Source organism: Maniola jurtina, chromosome 19, assembly GCF_905333055.1.
Source record: "Maniola jurtina chromosome 19, ilManJurt1.1, whole genome shotgun sequence".
Taxonomy (NCBI): Eukaryota; Metazoa; Arthropoda; class Insecta; order Lepidoptera; family Nymphalidae; genus Maniola; species Maniola jurtina.
The window spans coordinates 3418316-3440241 of record NC_060047.1 but is presented as its reverse complement, the minus strand read 5'-3'; the positions used below and the strand labels follow the sequence as shown (position 1 = coordinate 3440241).

Sequence of the window (21926 nt, the reverse complement as noted above, 5' to 3'; positions counted from 1 at the left end):
TAGTTATTTTGGCTTCATAGTAGACCATGAAAGTAGAACTATTGTCTTGAACGCATCAATATTTAATATACCTACTATACTCTGTGCGGTCGAAGACAACTGTCAATGTCACATTGACAAACATTTGACTTTTATAAACGTCTGTTTACAAAATATCTTATTTTTGAAATTTGAAATGAGTAAAAATTTCAAGGAATAAAAACACAAAGATTTATTCAACAGAATAGAATGATATTTTACCAGGTAAATAGACTCTTTTACAAGCCCTATGCAATCAATAAATTGCTTCGCTACGTGCATAACGAAACATCAGTTTCTTCGAATGTGTTATATCCTCTTCGAAGTCGTGGTTTGCTGAAAGTAGCGGGTGAAGATGCCTCGGTATTCCTGCAAGGACTCGTCACGAACGATATGAAGCATTTAGAGGAGGGCGCCAGGTCCATGTACGCTATGTTCCTCAACAACAAAGGTAGAGTCCTATATGACACAATCATATACAAATGGGACAAAGAAGACTCCTTTTTGATAGAATGCGATAGACAACTAATCAGCGTACTACAAAGACATCTTAAAATTTACAAATTGAAAAGGAAAGTGGACATTAAAGATGTTAATAAGGATTATTCATTGTTCGCTTTGACTTCTCTAAATGCACCAAATATATCTTACGTCTTATCTTTAATGCCTGATCATTTTAAACCTGTAACTGACAGTAAAATAAATGTTTACAAAGATCCTCGCCTCACTGAGCTAGGATACAGAGTAATATCCTACATAGATGTTAAAGATTCAGAGGTAGCTCAAACTGTTGGCAAAGATATTGTGTCAGAGAGAAATGAAGATGGTTACAAGTACTTGAGGTATAAGCTAGGAGTCAGCGAAGGTGCAGAGGATTTGCCACCAGGCACAAGTTTTCCACTAGAGGCTAACTGTGACTACCTTCACGGAGTGAGCTTCCATAAAGGCTGTTACATAGGCCAGGAGCTCACAGCCAGAGTTCATCACACTGGAGTTATTCGTAAACGGATAATGCCTCTTAAATTCAATGAAACTATATCAAAGAGCATAGAAAGGGATTCTGTAATCACAGCTAGCAATAATCCTAAGAGCAATTTGGGGAAATTAAAAGGTGTTGTTAACAATTATGGATTAGGGCTAATAAGAATTAAAGAGGCTCTGGATGCAAAAATTTTAAGTGTTGGCAACTATTCAGCTGAGGCTGTAAAACCTGCTTGGTGGCCAGTTGAAGCTCCAAAGGAGCTCCCTAAAACTGAATAATCAATATTTTCTTGTTATTAAGAATGAAAATTTCTATTAGAAGCATGTATATATTTATGTGGCCTTGTAACTTGTAAATATATCATTAAAATAACATATTGTAATTGTTTTCTTAACTTATTTATTAATCTCAATATTAGTAATTACAATCTTGAAGTGGGATTTTAATAACAAAATACATATACATTAAATATATAAAATAAGCTAGGTATAAATTTTATACCTAGCTTAAAGTGAAAAATCAAATATACAAGTTGATTTTTATATAAAATTTTTTGTTTGTCTGTCCATTGGGCAGACACAAACAGATGCAACAGAGACCTACCTAAACTTGGGAATATGTATTTTGCCATAAAACAAAACACAATAGACGCGCCGCGCCTTGGCTACTGTCCACCACCGCCTTTACAAAAGTAAGCAAGTAAACAAAGCTAAGTTTGAATTCACCTCAGCTCTGTCTGTGTGTTAGAGTAAATAAACCATAAGCGCCATAAGTTGCTAAAAATCAGATGGTGATTGCTTAGGGACTTAATCTAGAAAACGCCCCGGGTGTGTGGATGGAACGCAGCAAAGACAAAATATATGGCGCTCTTTCTTCTCTCTGAGCTATTTTCCATCTATTCATATATGGCGCTCAATGGAACGTAATACAGCAAGCGCCCGTTTTGTTCCTAGCGCCTTACATTTTGTATTCCCAGAGACGCGTACTCGCGCCTGGGTGGCTTGCTATATCAAACTGCCCATTTTTTTCTGATACAAGTTAGCTCTTGTCTGCGATCTCAGCTGACGGTAAGTGATGATGCAGTCTAAGATGGAAGCGGGTCAACTTGGAAGGGGAATGGCAGTTTCAATAAACCTATTCCCTTTTTGTTTCTACATGGCATTGTTCCGGAACGTGAAATCGCTTGACGGCACGGCTTTGCCGGTAGGGTGGTAACCGTATGGCTATCATACACAGTAGAAACATCAAAGTTAATAAATCATCTGTAGAATTAAAAGATTCTTATCATTTTCCAGTTAAATGGATAAACCGCAGCAAAAAGATGCAAAAGACGAAAATACTCCGGAGACTTATACTTTCAAATGTTCTGCTTGTGATATGATTGAAGAGGCCCACTACAAAGGTACAAATCCACCATTCTCACGGAAAATAGAACTCAAATACCCCAGCTATGTGATGAAAGATCCATTCAGCCCCCCAGGAAAAGGAGAGATCTTAGTTTTAGGGGGGGATTGTGATATGTGCCAGAAACCTGTTTGTATAAGTAAGCAATGCAGCATCTTTTATCTAAAAATCTATTGTTTAGAATGTGTACGTAATTCATTTGATAAGTTTCCAACTGAACTAACTAGTAAATTAAAACTTAATTAAAAATTATTTTTAGTAATTGTTTCATTTATAATAAACTACAGGTACCTATATCGTTTCACTGAGACGGCTCGTGACGTAGGTCGTGGGTTGCGGGAGGGTTAATAGTTGGACGTAAAGCATGTGCTACACGGTTTCAAACGGCGGTTTGAAACAGTGTAGATAGTTGTTTTATGCCAAATTTCGTTTGACCTTTAAACACCCTTGGCAGCAAGACTTGCGTTTGAAACCGCTGGTAGAAGCGTTGGTTTGAAACCGTCTAGCTGCTTGTTTAAAACTTCGCGTACGACAGTCACGTTGCAGCGGCGAGCGCAGCCAGACGTACGCGACGACGACGTTCTCAAAATGGCACGAGAAGAAGAAGAACGAGAAGTAGTTACAGAACTTCTCGATCTATATAGACTTGCCCTGCCTTTGGGACTTAATATGCGAGTCGTACAAAGACTCAACAGAGAAAACTTCTAAGAAGATTTTTTTTCTTTCTTTTTTTTTGTCTTCAATTGCATACAAAAGAGCAAAACACACCCCTACTCTTTGTTCTTTAGATAGGTAAGGCGCCATGACGTCGTTGTAGTGAATATACGGTACGAGCGTAGAGACGTCCTATTCACGCAACGTTCTATAAAAACTGATGGTTTCAAACATGTTTTAAACCGTGTAGCCGGCAAAGCGCAAATCTGTTTTTTCTGTTTCAAACCGCCGTTTGAAACCGTGTAGCACATGCTTAAAAATCACGAATTCAAGGTCGTCGACACCCTCCCGCAACCCGCGCCCTGCCTCACGAGCCGTCTCAGTCAAGTGGTACATTAGAAGTACTTAATTAACCTAATTCAAATTATAAATTGACCTAATCAGGAACCGAACCCAAAAGTTCTCGTGAGACCACTTCGTACCACTGTGCCATAGAGGTCACATAAGTAGGTATTATTATGAAAGGAACAAGTAACTAGGAATCGAGCTTGATATTTAAAAAGAAAACAGGCTTTCATTATAACCACTATGCCACATGGGTCATCAAATCAAAATGATAAGGGTACCTAACGTGATGTTTTAAATAAAATAAAAAAAAACACTGTTTTACAAAATACTGTTTACTTTGGCTTTCCAGTCCGATTTACAGTATTTTTTTATTCAATTTTCACAAATAATTCAATAACACAGATTACTCCGAGCGAAATTTTCATTTCGATCACTTTAATGTAAGTATAATACACAAATTCAGATATTTAAAAAAAAGCAGCCAGCATCACCACAATCAATGGGAAACTTAAAATACAATCTTAAAATTATAATTACAGCATATTATAGTTATTATTTAAGGTAGGTATATATATTAATAAGCTCTAAAATGACAAAATTAATTATACATATTTTGTCTCGATCGCCAGTCACCCGAAGTCTTAGTCAAGTTAAAAACGTGAGGAAAGGGAAAATCTGTTTCGTAGACGAATTCGTCATTTGACATATCCATACTTACTTTGCCGCCACTGGGCTACTAGTGGCGGCCACTAAACGCGACCACTAGTGGTTAGGTTAGGTTAGTAGACGCAACCAGCCATGGATGGAATCAGCCACTAGTGGCTGGAATCCATAGTCTACTTCCCACAGTATTTGATAGGCTCCAGACGTGTTTCTTTGTGTTAAAGACAAAACAATTTTGATTTTATTGTTAATTAGTGTGATTATTATACTAAGAAAACATCGCCGATTTAAAACGGGCGGCGGAGGGGAGAAGCCGGCAGAATTTAGTCACTAGTGGCTCAGCTTAACTTAACCACTAGTAGTCGCGTTTAGTGACCGCCAATAGTAGTAGTAGTAATAAGTAGCAGTAGCCTAGTGGACAGCAACACTAACTCAACGCGGGTGTCACATTTTTCTACTTGAAAAGTTATACTCAGGGCACTGGTCCAGTTCGCTAGCACCACAATACATCATATCGCTTTTAGAAAGTGACTGCATCCCTCAAACAACAAAGTACATCATGAAAAACAATAGTATTGAAATGTTCTTCAATTGTTAACAGCAATTATACAATAAGTAATATACAAATTACAGAGACAAATTATTGCTTCCTGTGTTCCCTAGTTAACTATTGTTTCGTATTGAATACTCGAGACATACTTTTATTGAAGGTAAAGATTTTGGTACATTCTTCATGACTAGGGACAAACTTAGGTGAAATCTATAGACCACACTTTGCTTAGAGTTACAGTTAACACGAGACAGATTTATGCCAGCGATATAGCGCTGTCTCGTTTTAAGTCTGAGCAAAGTCAAATCTCAGACATAGACGAGTTCCGCAGAAATTCGCTTCATACGAAATATTAAAACTTTGCCCGTAGGTACATAGCATTGTCCGGTTGACGTGGTATCATGGCAACTTTAATTGAGTGCAACTGCACTAAGTAAACGTAAAACTGAAACAAAATTTCCGATCAGATTTGTCGTGTGGTGGTAGAAACGAAATTCCGCACGCCATATTTCCGCACTAGACTTGTCCCAAGTGAAACTATGAAAGAACGAACTTTTGTGATGGGTACTATAATTACTATTTACTAATATATAAAATGGATATCCGAGAGTCAAATTTTCAATCTATGCTTAATTTTAACAATGCATCCGTAAGACTAAAGACACCTTACATTTATTTGTGTATATTAAACTGGGCAGTGTGCTATTTTTTTCTATAATTGTAATTAAATATACTAGCGATTACATGAAAATAAAATTATTACATTATGCCTACATACAAAGTTCTCTGAATCTTTCATAATAAGTGAATTTATTTAGATCAATCTTAATTGAGAATTATTTTTAAGTCCAGATACAAATCTTATGGTAAAATTTTTTCTCAATATAAAATAATGCCCTGCATTTATATAAGGACGTTAAGACGAGGTGGAATGAGACAACTAATCTTTCGTCATACCCACTACTAAAGTTTGAATTTATCCATATTTTGCTACTAGTCATCTTTTCCGATCAGTGAATAATCAACCATAATTGTTCAATGATGAAAGGGCATATTATATGTATAGCGCATTTTAATAAAGAACCGAACCGAATTGAAACGAAGCGACGGTAATCATTCCGTCCTACTCACACACTATACATAGGTATCCTACTGTGAAACTGAAATCGACATTAAGAGGAAAACCTATGCGAATGACATTGACGATTTCCCCTTCAAACTAGCAATTTTGACATGTCATGACTCTCTATTGACAATTAATCAAGCAGACATTTCAATCTGCGAAATTTACGCGGACTTTTAGTATTTTGACGTAGGAGGGTAAAAGATCCAGTACATGAACGAATAAGGACTACCCTGACTTTGACCTAAAATTAAGATATATGAGAATCGTTCTATATATAATTTTTATATTTTTTTTTATCTGTGTCTATACACAGTAGGTATACACTCTTAAATTATTTAAATATCAAAAACGCAAAAAAATGCGTGGTATTAATTATTATAAATTATTTTATTTAACAAAAGGATAAATTGCCAGTAAATGAACTGGGAATTTCAGTGAATGAACGAACTCTATCTAGTGCATAAACTCTCGATTCCTATTAATAAATTCTTAAGTATATTTTCGCCTTGGAATTTTAAAAAAAATGTCAGATTTTCAGTTTTTGACTTATTGTATATTTTTTTCTACATTTTGCGCGATAAATCAAAAACTATTTTACATAATAATAATAAATAAAACCTGTTTTAGAAGACTGCAAGTTACAATAGAGCCGCTTGGAACAATTTTTTTTGCTGTTTCTTCTGGTAATATTCACAACGCAGAAATAATAATCATCATGGTGTTTAGATGGTTTGCGCCAAATTATAAAATTTTTTTTTAGTAAAAGTAGTTAACTATTCTTATTTGCTCATAAACGCAACGAGGAAATACAGCTTCCACATATAAAAATTTGAGTCCAGGCCTTGCTGTTAGCTGCTAATGGGTTCTCAAAGTAGCCCGAGTATGCTTGTTTTACTGGGCACAAAAGGAAAGAATGAAAGGAGCTTACCCAGTACATCTTAAAAGATCCGTTATAGATACATGCATCCTGCCATGCCTTACCTATGCCAGCCAAACATGGGTCCAGACAAAGAATATAAAAAGAAATAGTGACTTGCTAAAGGGCGATGGCAAGGTGCATAAATTAAGCAAAAAATATTCAAAGTGAGAATTGAAGACATAAGAAAAAAGACAAAGCCTACAGACACCTTGAGACATGCCCTAAAACTGAAATGCAAATGGTCATATTGTATCGATTTTTACAGATGAAAGAAGGACAGGTAGGTAGACCGAAGACGCGTTGGTCTAATGCTATTGTGCAAATCGCGAGAGAAAATTAGCTTGATAGTACCAAAGACAGAGAGAAATGGGGATACCCAAGAGGGATCCATATCCAAGAAAGCAGAATACCAGAATAAATATAAAAAAAATTCAAAAGAAAAATAAAACCGACTTCAAAATCACAAACACTAAAAAGTAAAAAATAATTTAAGTTATTGTGGTTTTTGAAGTCGGTTTTATTTTTATTTTGAAAATTTTTTATTTCAAAATTTTTAGTGGCCCCACTGTACTATAATAATATGCCATGCCCAGCTAAAACCCTACTGTTTACTAAGCAATTACACTGATCGCGAGCAATTTGCTCTTATCCATTGAGGAGTTCTGTTCTCCATCTCAGAAGATATTCATCAGAACTTCATCAAATTTATATGGGACCACCTGCAAAGTATACCTAGCTTTTCAAAAAAAAAAAAAAACCAGATCGGTCCAGGCGTCTTTGAGCAATCGGTGAACATACATTAAAAAAAAAATTGAGTTTGCTCTTATCCATTGAGGAGTTCTGTTCTCCATCTTCAAAGATATTCATCAGATCTTTACCAAATTTATATGGGACCACTTGCAAAGTATACCCTATCAAACAAAAAAAAATCCAAATCGGTCCAGGCGTCTTTGAGTAATCGGGGAACATACATAAAAAAAAAGATACCAACGAATTCAGAACCTCTTCCTTTTTTTAAAGTCGGTTAAAAATATACTAAGATTTACTAACATGGTGTTATACCATAGAGTAGCAAACAGAGGCAAAGCTTCTAAGAAGCGAGCAAAATTTATAACTATTTTGGTAGGGCTGGCACTGGAGGATACAATTAAATTAACAATAGTTATTTGTTCAACAAGATGGTAAAGTTTGTTTTTGTTGTGATTGCCTAGTTTAAATATCGATCTTTAAATATCGATCGATAGATCTAAATATCGATTTTGAACGAAATCAGTCAATTTAGAAAGAATTATAAATGGTGCCAACTTTTTTAAATTTTGGTTACAGGTTCCTATTTTGTGATCCCAGGGAGCTCTAAATATCGATTTTGAACAAAATCGGTCAATTAACAAAGAATTTCAAAATGGCGTCGACTTTTTTAAATTTTGGTAACAGTTTCTTATTTTGTGATCCCAGGGAGCTCTAAATATCGATTTTGAACGAAATCGGTCAATTAACAAAGAATTTCAAAATGGCGTCGACTTTTTTAAATTTTGGTAACAGTTTCTTATTTTGTGATCGCAGGGAGCTCTAAATATCGATTTTGAACGAAATCGGTCAATTAACAAAGAATTTCAAAATGGCGTCGACTTTTTTAAATTTTGATAACAGTTTCTTATTTTGTGATCCCAGGGAGCTCTAAATATCGATTTTGAACGAAATCGGTCAATTAACAAAGAATTTCAAAATGGCGTCGACTTTTTTAAATTTTGGTAACAGTTTCTTATTTTGTGATCGCAGGGAGCTCTAAATATCGATTTTGAACGAAATCGGTCAATTAACAAAGAATTTCAAAAAGGCGTCGACTTTTTTAAATTTTGGTAACAGTTTCTTATTTCGTGATCCCAGGGAGCTCTAAATATCGATTTTGAACGAAATCGGTCAATTAACAAAGAATTTCAAAATGGCGTCGACTTTTTTAAATTTTGGTAACAGTTTCTTATTTCGTGATCCCAGGGAGCTCTAAATATCGATTTTGAACGAAATCGGTCAATTAACAAAGAATTTCAAAATGGCGTCGACTTTTTTAAATTTTGGTAACAGTTTCTTATTTCGTGATCCCAGGGAGCTCTAAATATCGATTTTGAACGAAATCGGTCAATTTACAAAGAATTTCAAAATGGCGTCGACTTTTTTAAATTTTGGTAACAGTTTCTTATTTCGTGATCCCAAGGAGCTCTAAATATCGATTTTGAACGAAATCGGTCAATTAACAAAGAATTTCAAAATGGCGTCGACTTTTTAAATTTTGGTAACAGTTTCTTATTTCGTGATCCCAGGGAGCTCTAAATATCGATTTTGAACGAAATCGGTCAATTTACAAAGAATTTCAAAATGGCGTCGACTTTTTTAAATTTTGGTAACAGTTTCTTATTTTGTGATCCCAGGGAGCTCTAAATATCGATTTTGAACGAAATCGGTCAATTAACAAAGAATTTCAAAATGGCGTCGATTTTTTTAAATTTGGTAACAATATCCTGTTTTGTGATCCTAGGGATCCTCAGATATTGATTTTGAACAAAATCTATGACAGTTCAAGAAAATAGATTTTAAACACTATTTAAATTATTATCATTAACATTAAATTAAATGAAAACACGACGCGCGACGTGTACTGCAGCCCCTGAGCTTGAGCACAGGCCGAGCCGATATAAACCGATTTCTCTCCGTACGCGACGTAGCGCCTGTGCTCACGCACACACGCGCCTCAAGCTTGTAGTAGTGTACCTATCGTAGCGCGCTTGTATGAAGCTTTGACTCTGTTCGCTACTCATGTGGTTATACAACGCAATACCACACTAACAAACACTCGTACAAACATACAGACAAGTATATACTCACACACACTCACACACACACATGGACGCACGCACACGCACTTTTGAACGGTTTGAACGGAACACGGTTTTGAAATTGAAATTGAAAAAAGTGTAAGAATTTGTAAGAAAATATTTAAAAAAGGTATATCAGCCGGTTTTTTATTCCAGCTCTTAATACATGTAAAAACGTCCAATCTGTTCATTTACTTGAGCCTTTACCCTAGTACCTAATTATATCGACCGCCCCATATCAAAACAAAGTAAATGTCATTTTTCCGAAAATCGTTTTATGTCATAAGCCTAACTTTCATAGTATGTCCCGTTGTATTGTAAGGACACCCACATTAAAGTAAAATTAAAAGCTAGTAAGTCGCTTTGACCATTTTAAAACATAGTAAGTCTATGAACTGGCTAGGTTTTTTATAGATTAATGCGCCTTACTAAGTTTTTCAAAGGAATTAGATTAAATAAAATAAATATCACCCATTATCTAAATACCATGTCAAAACAGTAAATACTTAATGATGCATTAAAACTTAAAAGTAAGATAGGAAAAGTCAATGACCTCTACATGTCAACTGTTAAATATGGCTTGCAAGGGAAATACTTTGCATACTTACATAATGTTTTTAAGGTTCCATATCTCAAAAGGAAACACGGGACCCTTATAGGATCACTTTGTTGACTGTCTTTCTGTCCGTCTGTCCGTCTGTCGTGTCTGTCAAGAAAACCGATAGGGTATTTCCCGTTAACCTAGAATTATGGGCAGGTAGATAGGTCTCAACTCTCATAGCCCAAGTAAAGGAATAAATCCGAGAACAAATTTCGTGATTCTAGATCAACGGGAAGTACTGTATAGGTTTTCTTGACGGACGGACGGACAAATGGACAGACAACGAAGTGATCCTTTAAGAGCTCCGTTTTTCATTTTGAGGTACGGAACCCTAAAAAAGAAAGTGATGCACATCTAATGAATAAATGTGTAGGCCAGTCTTCACACTAAAATATTTAAACCCCTTTAATTTAAAAACTGTCATAGCCTAGTGGTTAGAACGTCCGCCTCCTAATCGAAGGTCGGGGCTTCGATCCTGGAATCACGCACTACTAACTTTTCAGTTATGTGCGTTTTAAGCAATTTAATATTGTATATCAAATCTTTGAAAAGAGCAACCGCCGAGTTTCTTGTTGAAGACTACGGCCTAAACTTCTCTTGAATTTAAACCACTTACTAGGTTTTGATCTGAGAAAGAAATTTGACATTAATTGACAAAATTGAGAGACCTAAGCTTGTATAAGAACACAGAAGTGTCATAATTCGTGTTCACTTTGCCTAACGTCTCTCGGAGAGCAGAGAGAGATTTAAACTGTTTCTTATAATCACTGGCCATATTTCAAATGCGAAAGTGTGTTTGTTGGTTTAATATTCAATCACGCTGCAACGGAGCAACCAGTCGACGTGGTTTTTTGCATGGATACATTTCAAGACCTTGAGAGTGACATCTCTCTCCGCATCGTATTCTTTATTGCTGAGGGTTGTGACCTCTTTCCATTATTCCTACATCTAATGGTAGGTTTTCTTGGGATAATAATGCGGTGGGTTCAAAGAGCCTACGGAACTCGACTAGAAAAACGAGATTTTGACTCTTAGTTTTAACGGTTATGAATTAGTTATTATTATCAGTGATAAAATTGATTAGGGCTGCCAGGTAAAATGACATTTATCTCGGAAAATCAAAGAGTTTCCACGAGATTTTTTCCAAGTTTGCGCTACTAAGTACATATATTATGAAGAGGAAAGGTTTGTTTGTTTGTTATCGATAAACTCTGAAACTACTGAACTACTTGCACTAAAGACATAATCATCAACATCAACCGACAGACGTCCACAGTGAACATAGGTCTTTAATAGGGTCTTCCACATGCTACGGGTTTGCGCCGCCTGAATCTTTGCGCTTGCGCTTGACGACAATCATGCTTTAAAGAAAGCAATGATGAGGTCCAAGTTGGAGCACGCTTACCTGGAAGATGCCTATTCACTCTTGGCTTGCAGGTATCTATGGTATATATGGCAGGAAACACGGCCGCCGAAATGGCGTTCCAACCTTTAGGCTCTCCCCATTGCCCGCAGCATGAATCTGAGCTTCCTTATGATGGTTATATTATGTACATATAATATCTCATAAGAAATCTCTAACACACAATCCAGCTAAGTAGGTCCAATTTCAAAAAAAGCTAGCTAGCCGACAAATCTAACTCAGTTAGGCAGCCTTCGGGAACCTTCGAGATGTCTCTCGTCCAAAATTCCTCAATGCTTGAAGACCAGTCTTTGAATAGTGCATGATGTCAGTGATGAAAAATGGATCCGAAATATAGGTCTTTTTTTGTACACAGGAAATGCCTGACGCATACCCCTCCGTCATGTGGGGCTTGCACCAAACTTGCACTACTACGAAATCCATTTCGGAACACGGCGCCCGAAACGAGGCGCGCTATCTCCTAAAAAACATAGGTATAATACCTATTTAGAACACTTACTATCTGTCATCATAATCTATGACAACCTCCGAGTATTTACCTGGTAAAACCGTAACTTTCGAATAAATTTTAGTATATAAGCAGGCTTCATTTAGAAATGAAAAAATCCCTATTTTATTATTCAACGATTATAAACACAACTTTCATTCAAAAATAATAAGCTTAAATTCATTTTAAATAATATTTTGCGACGAAATGACGCGCGCAGTCCGTCCGCCATTAGAGTCCAGTGGACACTGAATTCCATAGAGCGCCTGCAAGAAAATAAATAGCACAGGAAGTTTTTTGGTTAGTTTTAGATTATTTAAGAAATGAAAAACATTTAGTATAAAACTAACAGTTCAAATTGATTGCTAAACCTAAACATATCATTTTCTGGAGGTTGGCTTCAAAGTATCAAGATGTTAAAGAAAATTTTTACAGAACAAGTTGCGAACAGCAATGTTTTCAACTTGTTTTTTTTTATTATTGGGATAATGTATACTAAATTAAAAGAGGCCCTTATAATCTTCACAAACTGAAGTTTTTAATTGCATGTATTTAATAGCTGTTAATGCTTTAGAAAAATAAACAATTTACTTCAAAGTACAGCATTTTTGCGATTTGTCAAATAGCAATTACCTTAAGTCACTCTTTTCGATTTTTTCTGAATTGAAACGCGTTATTAAACCCTTTTATGATTAACAAGTACAGTATTTACTAAAATTTTGCACATTAAGATTGTTTTATAGAATTACTCCTTTAAGTAGGTGCACTATGATATATCTGACTATAAAATTCGTACTGGCCAAGAATTTATAAATTCCGCGTAAAAAATAGGAAATGAAGAACAAAAAATGGACTTTGGACGGGTGTTCACTTACAATAGGTAAAAAATTGTGATTTCTTTTTGTTTTACTGGGGTATTAGGGTATTAAAGGGCCCTACACACGTCCAATCTTCATGATAGTTGATGCTTGATCAAGTAAAATAATAAAACCTATTCTATCGTATGTACACTTACGACCATTTTCAATATTCGCTGTATCTAATAATATGTAGATAAGTTACCATTAAGTTACTTAAGTAACATTGTTATTTGACAATAAAATCATACAATTTTTGATAAAATATAAAAACGTCGCTAAGTATATCCAGAATACAGGTAAAAAATTGGAAACGGATGTTATGCAAATCCACACAAACAAGATTCAGTTAATTTAATTCGGGAACCTACCACATTGAGGGTTGGCATTATTTTAAAGAAATACTTAAAAGACGTGTTTTAATTTTTTTTTTAAACTGTTTTGTTTCAAAAATAACAGTTTTTTTGCAACCCTGACTGCAGTATTATTCCAAAAAACTCCTTCTATTATGTGATTAATGGATACGACGCAGAGAGAGAAATTGTAATGCAAATAGTGCGATAGCTTCGAACGTGTATAGGGCCCTTAAGTGAATGGGGGGGTCAAAAATTTTGCCAATTAAGAAATCAAATCTTAAACTAGTACTGTAGCCGGTAGAAAATATCGACTTTTAGAAAGGGATTTCGGCTTCGTAGAGCATTGTCTCTGTCACTCATACCGGTTTGGTCGGTCTTAACGACAGAGACAACGCTAGACGAAACCGCTATCTCTTTCCAAAGGTACAATATTTCCTGCCGGGTACCGTAATCATTTTCTCACAGCCGAAACATAATAAAATAATTTTGCCGACGTCCTACGATAGAAGATACATGACCTGCCTCGCGTACAAAATATCCATCACTATTTATCTATAACAATAATCTATATGCCGAAAATGCTTAGTAAGTTGTTGTTTTAGCGCAAACACATCCTTGATAACCAATTTTTAAGTCTCTAAAATCTTAAAGCTGAACGCACATTAACATCATTGATTATTATTATTATTATCACACGCAACGAATTTAACCCTGGACACAGTTATCGCCTACGTTTTAGGATTTTAGGGTTCCGTATCTCTAGAGAAAGAAGGAACCCTTATAGGATTATTTCATTGTTTGTCTGTCGATTCTGTCAAGGCCCGAAAATCAAAACCTATACAATACTTGCCGATGAGCTATAATCATGTTTGGCAGGTAGGAATGTCTTGTAGAACAAGTAAAGGGGGAAATCTGAAAATCGGATTTGGTGGTTAGGTACACCACAAAAAATCAAGTGTTATTTCTTGTACGATGGTACGGAACCTTTGGTGTGAGAGTCCGACTCGCACACGAAAGTTCCGGCACTTAACCGGTTTTTATAAAAGTGCATTTTTTTCTATTTTCTTTTGTAGAAAATACGGTAATTTATGGGGCATACTAACGCGTGTATACGGTATAACTTGTGATAACAAGGAAACGAATCAAAATGGCGACGTTACTCTTTCTCTCATTTACACACTGTATCCGTGTATCGTGTGAGTGAAATGGCATGATTAAAGTCGCTTCGTTTCGATTCGTTTCTTCGGTATGGATTAATGTGCGATTAGCTGTAATATGTTTATTATAATTACTTATAATATGTATACTTACACTCAAAACAATTTCTATGCCTAAAAATAAAAACAGTGGTTCTCAAATAGTTTGCAAATACAAATTAACGAAAAAATAAATTAAAAATAGATAGGAATATGTAATAATTCAATCAAACGTGCAATTCGTTGTCATTTTTCATTCATTTCTAAATAATATTATGTTTAATTTTTAAATTGAACGAAATTAGTAAATAAATTATTAAAATCAAATAAAGCTTTCGTGCTCATAAACATGATATAACCCATGCCAATAAATAATAAGTAGTAATGAATCTTAAATGGCCGTGTCAATCATGCCCTTTCCCTAAATGGCTATGAAAATACTGACTATTGCAATTTTTTTTTATTTAAAATGAAATGGATTGACGGTTTACTTCCAGCCGTTTGAGAATTACAAGAAAAAAATAGCATTTTATATTACTGAAATAATTTTTTGTTTCCGTTTAAAAAAGGGATCTGTCTCGTATCTGTACCACTATTTGGGAAGCACTGGCCTAAATCAATCATACAAGCAAACAAGCTTAAACACTTATTCAAACATTCTATATATAAAAAAAATACAAAAAACAAGAGCCGTGATTAAATACCATAAAAGTCTTAACTGAAACATTTATTCCGTAGATTTTAAATCTCACCAACCACTTTATCGTTAAAGTAAAATGGACCTTCACAGCCTTGTTTTGAAGCTCAAGTTCGTCCATACATCTAACAGCTAGCGCTCCAAAGGCGAATCGACGTTACTGAATTTTCAACTTTAAACCAAGTCAATTTAGGTGCATTTTACTCTGATGTTTCGATACTCAATTTCTATTATTGTTGATGAGATGTAAAAATCTTATACAGAGCCTACAGAATTCTTATTAGGCTGCTGTCACGTTTCCGATAAAATAATCAACACAGGAGCAATTCAGGCAGAAGCATGCAAGTAAAATACCAATTAAATTTTTAAACTAATGAATTATTGGATATAGAATACAGATAATATCACTACCCATATATAAAGGCGAAAGTGTTTGTTTGTATGTCCTTTAGTTGCGGCGCAAAGGAACAACGGATCAGCCTGATTTTGCACATGAATGTACTTAAAGACCCGGCGAAAGGCATTGGATTTATTCCAGAAAATCAAACAGTACCCACGTATTAAAACCTAAATCCATACGGACGAAGTCGTGGGCATCAGTTAGTTATCAATTATTAGGATATTATATTAGAAACATTAACTTTATTCATTAAGTTTACTTTTAATTTATGTATATTTTAATAATTACAGCAACTGAGTAGCAATTGAAACAAAACTCTAGTAAATCTAAGACCTGTGTTTTTATTATTTTCTTAACAACACAGGTAGAGGATTTAGATTAGTTATCTTGTTTCATCTAACAACCAATAATTTATGATACAAAAACTATAATATAACTATATTATATAATAACAGTTTAAAGTACTTGATGTTGTGTTATTAATTAATGTATTTGACATACCAAGCGATCTTTTAAAATAATCAGAGCAGATTTACACTGAGTCAGTGTCAGCGTCTTTATAATGACTCAGTGTAAAACCGGTTCAAAACAAGTTATCGTATTAAAGACTTAAAATCAATTAACACGATATCAGTGCTGGAAGAGCACTGATCACTTTTAACTAGCCTAATGTAAATCAGCTTTAAGGAAATTTACTTCTTAAAAGCAGATTTACATCAGGCCAGTTATGAAACATTATGTGGATGTTATAAAACTAAGTTTTTATAACACACATCCGCATTATTGAACGTTGTTATATAATTATTATTATGAAAAATCTACTACAAATGTTATAAAAACATGTATTGTTGTAATGCCATTGAAGTCTGGATGCACGATCACATTTGAGGAATTAAACTATTACCTAATCCAAAGATAGTGTTATAAATAATTACATACACATTCTTACTAAACAACATAATATTATTTTTATTACATAAAGTGAACGAAAAGACGCAGTTAACTAAATTTTTCCTTTATTTTCTATAAAAAACTACAACTTGAGCCATCTATAAAATGGGTCTCAAAAAACAAATCAAATGTACCTTATGGGGTTTTTTGTGTCTGATATGTTTTCCGAGAATTCTTAGTATACAATAGAAACCGTAAATGATTCGCGCTACTTTCTAATAAAATTAATACATCTTTGACGGCCAAAGAAAACGTTTGGATAGTGCTACTTTCATTGTATCAAATCTTTCAAGTAAATTGACATATCTTAAAGTATGAGATGGCAACCGGGGTTAGGACGTCCTCCCCTCCTCCTCATACCCCCATTGCCATCTCAACTTGCAGTGTACTATAGTGTTATCAATCATTGTAGTTCTGTCTCAATTTAGTTAATAGATTTGTGTGCAATTTGTGATTTTCTCTCCAATAGAAAAATCATTTTAAATCAATATTATTTCATATTTAATAACGGCAATAGGTCTGCGATTCGTCCTCTTCACTACCAAGTCTTAGTAGCCGCGCCTTTATTTGAGTCAGGTTTATTTTCTTACAGTAGCCGGCAGAAAAATATTGTACATCAACCTTTAAAAAGGGGTTTCGGCTTCGCAGAGCAGTCTCTGTCACTCGTACCAATGGGGCGTTTTGTCGGTGTACGAAATCGCTATCTCCTTCCAAAGGTCGATGTACAATATTTTTTCGGTACCTACCATAGAAATACTAAAAATAATATACCTAAGAAGTTAAGTGGCGCGGTGAGACGCGAAACTAAGGGCCACAGTCTACAGTACCGCTTGGCATGATTCATACATTTGTTTTTTAAGATTGTAGAAAGTTCGCGGGCAGGTCCTTATTCTATGGCGGGTATTGCTGTCTCGCTCAGTCGTCAGGCGGCTGCAACTGGTGTAGGCGTCGTAACGCGTGTGATAATAACGGCAGTAGGTCTGCGGGGGGCGAAGGCGCCGGGGTTTCCGAGCTGGATTCGTCGGACTCCTCTATGGGCTCATCCGCTTCACTGCCTTCTGCGGACGGACATCGGGTCTCGCTCGGTGATCCGCCCGTTTCCGTTTCCCCGGTTTCTTCTTCTGTAAAATAATTTGTAACTTTAATTTGAAAGAAACACCCTTCGTAATTTTACGGGAATATTGCTAAAAAATATGAACTTCATGTTCACCTATTTTTAAAAGCTTGTATCTGTAAAAGTGCTACAAATACGTAAAGAAAATATAAGCCAGAGTGTTACCAACGCGTACATTTATGCTAGGAACCAAATAGAAAACTAATAAAGTAGTAACAGAGCTTACTGTAACGAACACGAAACATACGCTAACAAAATTCCTAAAATAATATAAAATGGCAATTTAAATATTGAATCAAACTTTTGATTCGATTGGCAGAAATCAGCGACGCGACTATCGCAGTACCCGTAATTTCGTCCACGACCGTTTTGGGAGCAATATCTGGTCTGAATATTATTACTTAAGCAAAGGAAGAAAAAGAAAATAGAGACGCGACTATCGCGCTGCAAGCTACTTGTCCCACTACTGCACTTACCAGAAGGCCTGAGTAGTCTCTGGTGCAGCGCCGCGGCCGCTCGCTGCAAGGCGCGCGCTAGCGGCGAGCCCTGCGTCGGTCGCGCTCTCTCCGCCAGCAGCAGCAACGCGCGCGTGTTCCCCAGCAGCGTGGCCAGCGACGCGACTGTCGCGCTGCCCGCTATCTCGTCTGCGAGCGCCTCGGCCGCGCGAGACCCTCCCATCACTGCACCGGATGTCCCCGAGCCGCCCGCGACTCCGGACACGCTTGTCGCGTTTGGACTCGTCCCTGTTCCCAACTGTATAGGGAGAAAATAAAACAAAGATCAGAGACAAAGAATTTGCAGGGAGTTAAGAAGGCGCCCCTAGGATTCGCCCATGTGGGGCAGTGGGTTATTTCTAGCTGTACAATACAAGGGTTGGTTAATCCAACTGGAGCAGTTTTACAACTAAGTTCTTATCAAACCTTGATAAGAGAGCGCACGGGCTTAGCAAAATTCCAGTGAAAACATAAATATTTGGAATGTATATACGAATATTTTGATAGTAACATGGTATTTATTACCTTTGGATAATAATGCTGCATGAACTCGTAGATGGCTGGGTCGGCCAGAGATTCCCGCTCGTCCAAAAGCACTGCATCTACGTATTCGGATACAACGCTACATTCTAACAGCATCTCTTCTAACTTAGCGTCCGCCTGAAAATTACATTTCCAATGACATTGTGGCTAATTCTGTTGTACATAATCTCTTAACTAAATTGATAGGTCTAAATTTAGCGCTATCTTTTTCCGCAGAGAATATTATAAAAGGGATAGCACTAGTTTTAGACCTGTCAATTTAGATTAGTTTAGAGTATGTTCAATAGAGTTAGCCATTATAGCGCTTGATGGCGATCTCGTCTAAGTCCCGTGCAAGTGCAATATATAATTGCAGCGGGCTTACTTGTGGGGTGATTCGGTAACTCAGTGATCAACACTGAATGTTAGCCACCAAGCTCATTTGACATTTATTTCTAATCCATTAAATGTTGATCATTTGAATCACGCCAACGGAAGGGCTATGGCAGTTAAAGGTACTACATCAATGCAATCTCACCGGTGAAGCAGCCACGTCTCTCCAAAAGGCCGCGAAGTAGTTGAACCTCAGTGGCACGGCCTCCAGAGCGCATAACGCAGACAGGAGCACCAACTGCTCCGACATACACCGCTGACTGCGGGCCACGCGACAACACGTATCTGTAATAAATAAACGTAACTAAACAGGTTACTTTGGCCCTTCAAAATTTCATAATTACAGGATGTACGAGCCACTCGTACATTTTACATTTTACATTTTACAGACTTAATGAAAATAAACATTTTATACCCAAACTTTGTAGATCAAAGCACTAGAAAAAACTGAGACTGGTGTTTGCAATTTGCAGCCCAAATAAACCGTGTCTGTGCTAGAGCTGACAAAAATCATCGGCAAATAAAAGATGAATTGATTTAAAGACTCAAAAAATCAAATGGTTATTAACATACAAACCTTTTACTTATTTTTTTTTTATTTAGTGAACTTACGTTCGTTTAATAATTAAATTATAATTACTATCAAAGCGAACCCAAAACAATCATACGCAATAGCGCTGATACTGCGCGTTGCATCGCTGCGTTGTTTGCTACATCATACAGAACTTATTAATTTATTTTTTTAGTTTAGAGTATAGACCATCACCACCGTCTTTTTCGATAAAGATAGCCTAAAATTAATTTCTGTGGCTGAACACAATGTCTAAACAAATACTTACCAATAAACTTGTGATAGGGCCTATACAGCGCCGGTCGCGGCGAGTGCGGGTGTCCATGCGAGTTGCGTGCGCGCGGACGTGAGGCGGCGCGCGCGGCCGCGTGCGCGCCCGCAGCTAACGGCACCAACGCACCAAGTGCCGCACAGCCGCCGATTAGCACCAACTCACGCACCACACCTATTTATTACGTTTATGTAATTTACTACCTTATTCCCATGACTTCGTCCGGGTGGAATACACAAATTTCAAACCCCTATTTTACCCCCTTAAGACTTCAATTTTCAAAAATCCTTAGCGGATGTCTACGTCATAATAGCTTTCTGCAGTCCGATCCGTCCAGTAGTTTGAGCTGTGCGTTGATAGATTAGTCAGTCAGCTTTTCCTTTCATATATTTAGATTTTATACTAGCCAATGCTGGCATGTAATGACTCGTTGTATGAACCTCCCGCACAAGTCCCAACTTATTATACGTTGATGATACTATGTAAAAAATCCTGCTGGGAATGTAGTAAAATTACACCAAAAGGAGGAAACTCACCAAGCGCAGCGTGCGGCAACCGAGGCGTTCTCTGATGCAAATTTAGCAGCGTGAGCAGCCGCCGCGCGCACTCCGGCCAGTCTTTACACGCGAGCAACAACGCTCGCGCTTCCTTCGCGTCTCTCCGCAGCCTCAGGGTACGGCATAGCGCGCGTGCCCATCTCAACGCGGCTACTAATTCCGCGCGAACCGCTCCGCCGCCCACGCCGACGCCCACGCCCGCGCCCACTCCGCCCACAGCACCCACGCTAGCACCGCCCTCTACGTACACCGCGTGGAGACTGTGCAGTGCCTGCACAAAAGAGAAGATAATTAAGCGAAAAATTAATTAATCGTGTGCAGTCCTCGGCAATCTTCATGGCCCCGGCCATGGCTCTATGCGAATTCAATCGACCAATCAATAAGCTTGAATTTGATAATAAATGTGCACCAGACTAGACCAGAAATTTAGAAATCATAAAATCTCTACCCCTGCTGGGACTTGAACCCGGGACCTCCCACTAATAAGACCACACCGCTAACACACGACATTAGACAACGGTTTAGATCGGCAACCTTACTCTACAGCTATGATGGGCGGACATCAATTTTCCAATCTAAAACTGCTTTTTTTAAATAAAATAGCCAGCAAACGAGCAGGCGGGTCACCTGATGTTAAGTGATTACCACCGCCCATGAACATTTGCAGCACCAGAGCAAGTGTTTCTTGTAGTTATACTCATGACCATAATAAAAAAAGTTCAACTCACTTCAAAAGTCATCTGCAGTCCCCCGTTGTAGACCACGTAGAGCCTGTCGTCCTCGTTCTCCACGAGCGTGCAGAAGGCGGAGATGAGCGTGGTCCAGCACGTGCGCCCGTTCAGACCTGCAAACACTATCTCTTGAATCACTATCTACAGCTCCACATTGCAAAGTCTCGTCCACACCTGCGCATCATAACACTAACATAGGTTAAGACTATTACTATACTCTATCCACGGAAAGAAGTTAGTGTAGCGCTCTCTCTGTTACGTAATCCCATGCAAATGACAGCCAAAAACCTCAATGGGCGTTAACAATTTTGAATCACAAACCAATCACAAACAAAACTATGTTTGCAAACAAAACTATAATTGAATTTCGAATGTTTTTTTGAATACAATATGTTTGTGATTCAAAGACCTGGAGAATGACACAGGCTACTTTATATCCTGGAAAATTAAAGGATTCCCTAGCCTCAGCTAGTTGAAAATAGAGTTTAAACTATCGTGAGTGATTTTCATTATAAATAGAGCTGAAAATAATTACTATAAAAACATATTATTACCAAATTAGTAATGGATATGGCAAAAAAGGAAAATATACAAGCACTCAAATCGTGATGATGAACATACCCTGTAAATATGCGGAGAGCGTGCTCCGGCGAAACGCGGCGGCCTCCCGCGCGTCCGTGCCCTCCGTGCCGCTCGACGCGCCCGCCCCGCCTCGCGCCGCCAATATCCGTGCTAGCCTGCAACAGATACTCTCTCAAGTTTGGAACAACG

At 37.1% G+C, this 21926-nt stretch overlaps 2 protein-coding genes across 2 annotated transcripts in view; one reads left to right on the top strand and one right to left on the bottom strand.

The window, feature by feature from the left end:
• The first annotated feature begins 114 nt into the window (after nt 1–114).
• On the top strand, nt 115–1385 carry LOC123875052 (putative transferase CAF17 homolog, mitochondrial). The gene has a single exon (XM_045920704.1). It carries the CDS (start codon nt 229–231, stop codon nt 1276–1278), a length of 1050 nt encoding a protein of 349 aa, XP_045776660.1. The 5' UTR covers nt 115–228; the 3' UTR covers nt 1279–1385.
• Nucleotides 1386–13997: 12612 nt separating this feature from the next.
• LOC123875083 (ubiquitin carboxyl-terminal hydrolase puf) overlaps nt 13998–21926 on the bottom strand; it is a 53089-nt gene continuing 45160 nt past the window's right edge. The window contains exons 50-57 of the mRNA XM_045920741.1: nt 21777–21892; nt 21153–21268; nt 20404–20695; nt 19865–20041; nt 19171–19310; nt 18636–18770; nt 18093–18369; nt 13998–17623 (exon numbers count right to left, since the gene is read on the bottom strand). Of these exons, the coding sequence (XP_045776697.1) occupies nt 17418–17623; nt 18093–18369; nt 18636–18770; nt 19171–19310; nt 19865–20041; nt 20404–20695; nt 21153–21268; nt 21777–21892 (1459 nt within the window). The 3' untranslated portion in view covers nt 13998–17417. The remainder of the gene's footprint in view (nt 17624–18092; nt 18370–18635; nt 18771–19170; nt 19311–19864; nt 20042–20403; nt 20696–21152; nt 21269–21776; nt 21893–21926) is intronic.

Coding starts and splice junctions, on each gene's coding strand:
- LOC123875052 (XM_045920704.1), top strand. CDS start 229: ATGATATTTTACCAGGTAAATAGACTCTTTTACAAGCCCTATGCAATC.